This window comes from Centruroides vittatus, unplaced genomic scaffold, assembly GCF_030686945.1.
Source record: "Centruroides vittatus isolate TY-2023 unplaced genomic scaffold, ASM3068694v2 contig_1057, whole genome shotgun sequence".
NCBI classification, from domain to species: Eukaryota; Metazoa; Arthropoda; class Arachnida; order Scorpiones; family Buthidae; genus Centruroides; species Centruroides vittatus.
Window position 1 is genome coordinate 1052653 of NW_027120684.1, and position 10320 is coordinate 1062972.

The window sequence follows — 10320 nt, forward strand, 5'->3', positions numbered from 1 at the left end:
TGTTTATTTGTGTTTTTGGAAACCCCGTAAAAATATAATAAAAGTATACCGTAGGTCAAATGAGAGGGAAATTAAAATAGAACATCGACTGAATAAAACTACACAATTAAATTAGTAAGACAAATGTGAAAATAAATAATTCGTGCTACTCCCTACGAGGTACCACATTCGGTTTCTATTTACTAGAAGGGATTGAAAGCAAGTTTTTCTATAATCGAGCGGCCTCTTTACTTTGTAACTCCATTTCTTAAAAATTAAAAAATATATATATATAAGAAATTATAAATTCGTATTTTAAACATGACGTATTTAAAAGTTGGGTAGTCATTTCGTCGCGTTTTCTTGTACGAGAAATAAAAATAACAACAAAATCTTTCTAAACAAGTTTTATAGCAATTTGCGTACGAGGGATTTCTAAAACTAGTAATTATGTAAAAATCATATTTTATAAAATTGTAATAAAATATTTATAAGCTTCGTGGCTACCCCTACAAAATGTAACCAATTAGATCGATGAGCCGTTTCATTCTCTAAACGCTTGTCAATATGTGTGAGGCAGAATACCGTATTCTCATCGGTCAATGAAGTTTAATTAACTAAACAATGGGTCCGGAAATAGCGATACATATGCTATAATTCGCGAGAAAGTTCTCAAATAAATGTGGTTTATCGAGGACGTGTTCAAATTTGGCAACCATTAAAGATAGTATCACGCTGCATGTGAGAAGCACTACAGAGGATCATTACGGTCAAATGTTGAACACACTGTTTATCGCTTTCAGATTTTACTTGAATATTCCATTGAGCGGTAGACTTATTTATCTGCATTATTAACATCTCTGAAGTCTTGTACAATATAAATAAAATGTTTGTTGCTTGCGAGTCTAAAAAGCCATAAATGGTGAGTTTTGGTACTAATTTTTACGGAAATGTCTTTCGCATGTTCTGAAATGTCGCTATATCAAATTTGGTTGCATTTGGACTGCTAAAGACCGTATTTTACAGCATATAAGAGGCATCCCTATTTCAGTACAAAATTATTTAAGAAAAAGTACGTGGCATGTTTTTTAAGTAAGTACCGTTTTGAAATAGGACCACTGAAGTGCTACGGTTGGTGTTCCGCGAATGTGCGATGAGTATCTACATCTGTTTGTTGGCTAGCCACAGACGCAATTACGGAAACACTCGTTTGTTTTACGTTTGTTTGTATGTACAGTATTTAAAATGGCACAGACAATTGAAAATCCCGCCGATTTTGAAGTACGCGCGGTGATTCGTTTTTTTAATGCAAAAGATGTGAAAGCGGCTGACATTCATCAGAAGATTAGTGAGGTGTATGGAAAAACATTATGAGCGATGGAATGGTAAGAAAATGGGTTAGAGCATTTAAAGATAGCCGTACTAATCAGGGCCGGATTTACATAAGGGCATTTGGGGCCAGTGCACAGGGCCCCCACAAAACTACGTTTAAACATAATTTTTTTTTTTTTCTATTACCGCGACAGCAGAGTGTGGCCTAATCATGAGGGCCACAGGCAGAGAAAACCAAACTCGGGAAAAACTTATGAAACATCGGAAAATTTCGGAAAAAAAATTTTATGTAGGTATTTTTCAATTAAATTAAAATAATTAGTTTTACACAATAAAATACATGTATGTTTACAATGACCTTATTTTTAATTGAAATTTACAACTTCCTAGTTAAAATCTAGTTGAAAGTACAGTATTTTGTGTAAATTTTCTAAATCATAAAATTTGCCTACTCTTAAAGGGAAGGCCTCACCGTATTTGTGCCCACGGGCCTCTGATTGTTAAATCCGGCCCTGGTACTAATGTCCATGACGAGGTACGTAGTGGGCGACCGTCTCTCATTACTTAAGACTTGGTGCAGAAAGTTGTTGCCAAAGTTCGATAAAACAGACGCTTCACAATTTCGTCATCCAAAACAAAAGCCTGGCAAGCTCAGTAAGGGGATTGTCAACCTCGCTATTGTGCATATAATAAACTTCAAGATTTACATTGAAAGAGAAGGCCAAGAACTTCACAGGATAAATACTAGAAGCAAATGTAAAAGAATCAAGTGGGATTTGAGCAAAAATAAAAAATGACAAGTCAAAGAGTAAAACCTTGCAATATTGGAAAAACTAAGAAATATCAATAAATATAATTTGAAATAGCAAAATGGTTAGGTCAAAACAGAATAGAAATTAAAAACTAAAATCTATAATTTATATCAGTGCATTTGGAAGGATAAGCTATAATTTCATTCTAAAATATCTTAAGTTAGTATATGTAAACAGAAAAAATCAAAATTATAATTACTTTATTAATTAAGAGCATTAATTCGTTCCATAACATTAATATAAAATTCTAATAAAGAAAACGAACTTTTTTTTTAAAATTTGAATTTCTTGAATAGAATTTAAAAATTCAAATAAAATTTTTAATACAATTCTTATTTTTTGTGGTTAATGTTACCTATGGTTCAAAAATGGCGGCTCGTCTCTGATTCCAGCAAATAGAAGGGAAACAGTGGGGACACACGTTCTAACCTAACCTATTCTAATAAATTACCATAATTATTACCAACAAAATTATTAGAATAGGTTAGGTTAGGTTAGGTTAGGTTAGAACGAGCGTTCCCACTGTTTCCCTTCTTCTATTTGCTGGAATCAGAGACGAGCCGCCATTTTGGAACCATAGGTAACATTAACCTTTTTTGGTTTATATAAATATACTATTACAAAGAACAGATAAGGAGAAAATAAAATGAAATTGGAATGGTGATAAATTTATAAAAATGTACAGTACATTGTTACTCTGTACAATGTTGCAATTAGGTTGCCTGAATTAAATTCAGGCAACCTAATTGCAATTAAATATTTATTTTAAATTACATTAAAGTGCATGTGCAATAGGATGATTCAAGAAAGTAATATTTCTAGGAAACAAAATTACTTTTAATAGAAATGATATAACTTAGCTACCATAGTAGTCAACATTGGAAATACAGTACTAAAGTAATATCATTTAATATGGTACATTCATGTGGAATTCAATAAAATTTTAAATATGTGTATTTTTCAATTCATCATATTCATATATACAGATATTTTCAAGCTATACAAAAAATGAAGCCAGAATTTAGTAATCTTTCAATTGTTGACATTTTATAGCCTATATATATATATATGATACAAATCAGATAATCAGTAGTTAATAATGTTGTAAATTATTGTAATTAAAATGATTAACTGATATAACTAATACTCATGTGTTATGCCACATTTCATTTCATAAAGTATGATTTCATTATCTTAGATAATTTGAATCTAAAACAATGATTTTATATTGATTGTAATATTTACTTAATGTAACTAAACTGATATTTTGAATTTCTTGAAAAAAATATTCTTAAATCATATTCACAATAAAGAGCAAAAAATAAAGATTGAAGAGATTCTTTAGTTAAACAACTAAATTCTTTTAAACAATCTTCATTTGTCATTTGTATAAAGTATTGCAAAAAAATCTGTAAACATCTTGTGAAATAGTTCTCAAATTAATACATGATAGAAAAAAGTTCATTGAGGACTATTTCTATTTAAATTTTGTATGTTTTGAAGTTATATGATGATGATGTATATTGTAAACTTGCCAAGATCAAATGTGAAGTACTGTCCTACAAGAAACACTTAAATTTTGAATATTTACTACAGGAGATAACTTTTGAAACTATTTAAAAAAGTAAATAATTTTATGAACTATGTCTTCTATGTCTTCAGAACTGTTAGATATAAAGAGGCATTAAAGAACATTTTAAGAAACGTTTTAATATACTGTGAGCATTTTCCACATATTTATAAATGTCTTCAGGCAGATGACGACATTTATAAATATGCGTCTTCTGCTTGAAAAGAAAGTGCTTGCAGGATATTAAAACGTTTCTTAAAATGTTCTTTAATGCCTCTTTATGTGAATTTTTCTCTTGAATCAGTGAAATTGTTGGCATGACATCTTCTCTATATATCTAAGTTACTGTTAGATAATCAATCTCAAGTACAACTCAAATATAAATGTACCCCAATGTCTAAAATATAAATTTGTTATATACCCCTTGGTCTGCCACTTATTAAAGTTTGTAAACAAACCTGTATAGGCACAAACTGTTGCCTTTATTTTTGGTAACTAATTTATGTAATTTGACACTATGAAAATTGCCTTATACTATGACAGGAATTTTCAATTAATGCAATAGTTAATTTTTAAAAATATATGAAGCATACAACTTTGTAGCATTTAATTCATGTAATAAACATGATTAAACAACAATTAACTAATTAGAAAATTCTTGGGAATTCTGTAATACTGCATCTGAAGGTGTATAGGAATGCTACTGGTAATTCAACGATCCAAAACTATGGTTTAATTATGTTTATTTTGGTTGATTACACTGTAGTTTTGGATTGTTGAATTACTGGTAGTGTTCCTATATACACCTGCAGACACAGGATTATGCAATTTCAAAGAATTTTCTTATTGGAATATAGCTGGTATCCCAACAAGCTAGTTAAAACATTTTTTTTAATCATCTAGTTACTTCAGTAACCACTGAACTTAGACTAGGCCGCAGTTAACATGTCATCCAATAAATAGGTTTTAAAAAAAATAGCTTAGATTCATTGCATGAATGTTTTACATAATTTAGAACAAATATACAGTAATTAATCTGTAATTTTACTAAATATCAACTTGATATCTTGCAAGTTTAACAAAATTGAGCCAGTCAAACTTGAGTCACAGGCATCAAAAAACATAGACTGCTGCATCACCCATGTCAATGAACATACCACCAGCTAATAATTTTCATTTAAATAATGTTACAATTGCAGTATTTCTGAAACAACTGATTATTTTAGCCTCACTTTAGCCTGCAGTAATCCTGTGAATGATGTAAGGTGCTTTTTTAGTGTTATTTACAAACCTTTACAATGACCAATGGAAAAGCTGTTTCAGAAGATTTAAGGAATACTATCATTGCTGAACAAAGTCATGGCATGTCTGAGAGAGCCATTAGAAAAAAGATAATGCTAAGCAAGACAACAGTGCACAAGATTATTGTTTATTACACTAACCATAGCCATGTTATACTAATAAAGCTGCTGGACATCAGTGAAAAACTTTAAAAGTTGATGATAGGAGTTTTAAGATAATCGTAAAAAACAACTGCAGTGCCACAGATATTGAATGTAACTATAATATGGAGTGATACAACTGGAAAGAATGTATCTGTTTCGACAACACGCAGGAAACTGCAAGAAATGCACTTCCAGGAATGCATTTCTTGCAGCATGTGAAAAATCTTTGCAAACAGCATATCAAAAGAAGCAACAGTACAGTGAGCCAAAGAACATCTTTCCTGGTCTCAACAAAAATGGCATGAAATTCTGTGGTCTGATAAATCAAACTTTGAATTATCTGCAACAGACAAAAGCAAACGTGTCATTCGATCTGCCAGTTGAGCTAATGAGCCATTATTGTTACACTGATCACTGAAGTTTCCTGCTAGCTTCATGGTTTGGGGATGTATGAGTGCCAGTGGTATGGGTCAGTTGACATTTGTTGATGGAGGAACACTTGCTTCAGAGCAATACATTAACATTCTACAACAGTATTTACTTCTGTCCATAGCAAAGCTATATCCAAATAGAACCCGCATTTTCCAGCACGATGGGGTCACGTCATACAAGCAGAAAAGAACATAGAACTTCTTCCATGGCAGTCCAACAGCCCAATCTTTCACCAATTGAGAAAGTATGGAACATTATGAAGAGACATCTGCAAAAAACATGTCCTTGGCAGTTGAAGGACTAAAAGCTTCCATTTTAACTATCTGGAATTCCATAACGGCAGATGAATGTGAACACCTAGTCAACTGCATGCCGAAATGTATGGAAGGTGTTTTGTCTGCAAAGGTGATGCAACAAAATATTAAACATGCAGTGGTCTATGTTTTTTAATGCCTGTGACTCAAGTTTGGCTCAATCTTGTTAAACTTGCAAGATATCAAGTTGATATTTAGCAAAAATAAAGATTAGTTACTGTATATTTACTTTAAATTATGTAAAACATTCATGCAATGAATCAAAGCTACTTTTTTAAACATATTTATTGGATGACATGTTAACTGCAGCCTGGTCTAAGTTCAGTGGTGACTACTGTATAACTGATGTTTTGAAATTAAAAAAACATATGTCCATGATTATTTGACATCAATTATAAATGATAGAAAGAGACCTATCATTATAAATGTATTAACTAATGTGAACTAATTTTATGAATTTTAACTCTATTCAAATTTTAAAAATTTCATTTATTTATAACTTTCAATATAATTTATTTAAACAAAATGAATTCCATTTTTATTGAAAGAATGAAGTAAAGATATGAACTCTTCAATGCCCATTGTTCTAGCTCGAAGCTGTTCAAATTCTTTAAGGGACTCTTCTATTACAGATTTTATATCATTTGATTTTATATTATTTAAAGAGCAGTGCACTTTATAATTTTTTTCAAGCACTTCAACAACCGATGACTGTTTGAAAGCAGCCGATAGTGTCTTGTTTTTTCTATTAAAGCAAATCCGCCACAAACTGTCCCATTCTTTGAAATTAATTGGTGGCGGTGGATTTTTAGGCTCAATTCTCACGACACTCGATTCAACTTTGGGAGGTGGTTTAAAATTATTTTTTCCTACTTTCATCAAATGATCAACTCTCGCCAATAGCTGAGTATTGACAGAAAGGCGACAGTACAGCTTATCTCCTGGCTGAGCAACTAGACGTTGAGCAAATTCCCTCTGAAACATAAGCACAGCACAGCGAAAAAAGGGACGATGTAGCAGCAGTTTAAACACAAATGGAGAAGATATTTGATATGGAAGATTAGCAACACATACATCAAAATAAGGCAATTCTGTCTTTAAAACATCTCCCACAATTATTTTCAACTTATTCTGAAGATGGGTACCTTGTACCCTTTTTTGTAATTCAGCTACTAATCGCGTATCTACTTCACAAGCGACCACGTGTTTCACCTTCTCAAGCAGCTTGACGGTCATGTTGCCAGTTCCGGGTCCGACTTCCAAAACGACATCAGTAGGTCGAAGGGCGGATTTATCAATCATACTATTTATGATTAATGGATTTTTCAGGATATGCTGTCCAACGCTGGTTTTGAAATAAATACCTTGTTTCTGAATAACTTCATGCTGTCTTGACTTTTTCTCAGCTTTAATTTTCCCCATTTTGAATTATTAATAGCGCCACCTCTCTAGTTTGTATTAAAAAAAAACAAAATAATAGCCAAACTTTAGCCAAAATTTTTACAATCACATAATATATTGAATCGTATGTTTATTGTCACCAAAACATAATATTATAAAAAATAAATATGATAAAATTTTGTACGTTTCTTGTTAAGTTAAAACAGTAAATTCAATAGAGATCATAACACTGAAAATTATAAATCATTTTAAAAACCGTAAAACAAGGAAATATTTTTAGTCACATCTGAATGGAAAAAAAAATTTTTTACAATCGACCATCATCGATGGTTGAATGGTGACAGTAAAATGGAAGTCTACCGCTCCGAAGGACCTGGGATCGAATCCGGACGGGTCGAAGAATCTCGGGGTGATCCATTCGGACATGTTGGGCTCCATCCTCACCAGCCGGCCCAGTCAAAGAAAGCCTCGCAAATTCGAATGCTGTCTTACCTAGAGGGCAAATTGTAAAATATAAACTTCCGTGAATAAACTTTACATTTTTATCTTTTGAGTCACCTTTTTCGTATTATTATTTATTTATTTCACTAATATTGAGAGTACATTATTCTAATCACCACTAATATTTATCTAAAAGTAAATTTTCTTATATCATGATTCACTACATTAGCAATTGTAAAATATGAATTATGAAAATTCTGTTAAAACTTAAACAATAGGAAATGAATAAAAATAATAGGTGAACTTAAACACTATTATAGCTTCATTCAAAAATATGCACAATCATGGTAGTTTGCAAACGGGAGCAAACAGAGCACTTGTCTTTCCCTGGAATCAAATAAAAAATTCACAAATTATAATCGTAAAGATTGAGATAAAAATGATTGAAATATAACCTTTAACCTTCGACCATGGGACGCTTTGTATGTCTTTTTATATTGATGCAATACTGTATTCTATAACCTACTTTTGAAAAACCAATAAAATGAAATAATTAAATAATTTATTGATGAAACTTTTTGTCTCCAAGCTTTGCCTTTCTGGAAAATTTTCTGTGGACAACCTTACGCACAGTATACAGTTTCAGTTTCAGTTTGTTTCTGTTTCATGGTACAAGGGCCATATAGACTACGCTGCACCATGACAGTGGGTATAGAATGCACAGTATTCAGTTTATCAAGTGTGACAAGAAAATAGCTGTAAAATCTGCAAGAGTTTAATGCAATACAGTATTAAATGGAACGGAATTAGAAGTATCATTTTTGAAATACTTCTTTCTTTTTTTACGATTATCCGCGAAAAAGTAGACAGGATTACACGGAAAGTGTAATCAGTAGTTCTCCAAACGTGGATCAAGTAGCGAATCATCATTATCTTCATTAACCCTGGGCTCATTGCCCGTTGGTGTCTGATGCCTTTTCCACTATTTTCTTCTATTTCTCTCGATCCATTGCCGATTTTATCAATTCCCATACACTCGCTTCACACCACTTTCTCGTCATCAATCCATTCTCTATATGGTCTGTCTCTTTTGTATAGACTACCTAAATCGTTAATAGAATGACTTACATTTGAACATCTAATCATTGCTATTTCCAAGAGTCTTTCAATGCATAGAAGCGACAAGCGTATTATATTAATTAAAAACAGTTAATATATATCAGGGCTTATCATACCAGTTAACACGAATACAAAAATTTTTTAGATTCAATGTACAGTTAAGTTACAAAGAAAGATTTCACAAAGATTAAAAATCAATATGTACAATATATTAATCCTTGTAACTTTGCACTTTGCGTACTCTTCTATATTGCAATTTCTAATTGCGGGCTTAATGCTTTTAGGCGATTTTTTATCGCATTATTTCGTCTATATTTACCAGAAGATTTCTTGTTTTTTAATTTTATTATTTTTAAAAACATAATATTGATCATCATATATTAAAATACACAATGAATTTTTAATATTTTATTCTGTTCTTATTGACCTCCTCTTACAAATAATGCAAACGAAGTGCAAAATATATTTTTTACCCGACGCCAATTATCAGATAAACTTAGAACTACACATAAAAATTCTGTGTATGATTGATTTATTTATTTTTTTTCAATGTAAACACCCAAAGAAATTAACAATAGTCTAACACGTTTCCTGAAGATATACCTTTTAATTAAATTTACTTGTTAGTGCTAACAAATGAGATTCGTAAAATTTACTAAGCATTTTCAACAATTATGATATATATATTTCAGCGAATATGAATTTCTATTTCGATATTACAGTATTTAGGCCACTGACATCTTTGATACATTCATAAGACAAAAATTTTAAAATAAAAAAAATTGAAACAGATTTAACATTTAAATGACCTACTGAATATTTGCACATTGTAAATAATTAAAAATAAACCGTGAGCGGAAATCCTTTTACAGAAAAACCTGAAATTATGCACGCTACCTAAGAAAACAAGTATCTTTCGAACGAGTAATTCAAATTTACTACAGACGTTTAAAAGACGGAGAAATCGGCAATTTTGATTCCTGTATCAGCGAATTTTCCACTTAGCGCTGTGTGACTGCGATACTGCAGAACGGCCCTTTTGCTTCGGAATTTGGCGCTGTAAAAGCGGGAGAGCAGTTTTGTTGGTAAATTCCCGAACAGCTACTATATTTTCCAATTCATCGTACTCATTTTAGTTACTCTACCGTCCGTTTCTATATTAAAAATATTCACGTTATTGTAAACCTAAACGACGACGGGGATGGAAATAAATATTGATAAATGTAGAAACGTTTTCATGAATCTAAAAGTGTGTAATTTTAAAATTTATTTTGATAAATAGCCAATCTTAAAAATTAAATTTCATATCAAAATTTATTAAATATGAAAGTTTATATACACTTCAGAAAATTAGATTTACAAATTTAATTTTTGGAGTAATTATAATTCTGGTTCGAACGTATACTGACTACAATGACAGTCGAACACCGGTTTAAATACAGTGTGAATGTCCGTACTATATAAGTTGCCTTGTC

At 31.3% G+C, this 10320-nt stretch overlaps 1 protein-coding gene across 1 annotated transcript; it reads right to left on the minus strand.

Moving 5' to 3' along the window:
• Window positions 1-6352: 6352 nt before the first annotated feature.
• Window positions 6353-7339, minus strand: LOC136971814 (dimethyladenosine transferase). The gene has a single exon (XM_067266317.1). It carries the CDS (start codon window positions 7304-7306, stop codon window positions 6401-6403), a length of 906 nt encoding a protein of 301 aa, XP_067122418.1. The 5' UTR covers window positions 7307-7339; the 3' UTR covers window positions 6353-6400.
• Window positions 7340-10320: the final 2981 nt, after the last annotated feature.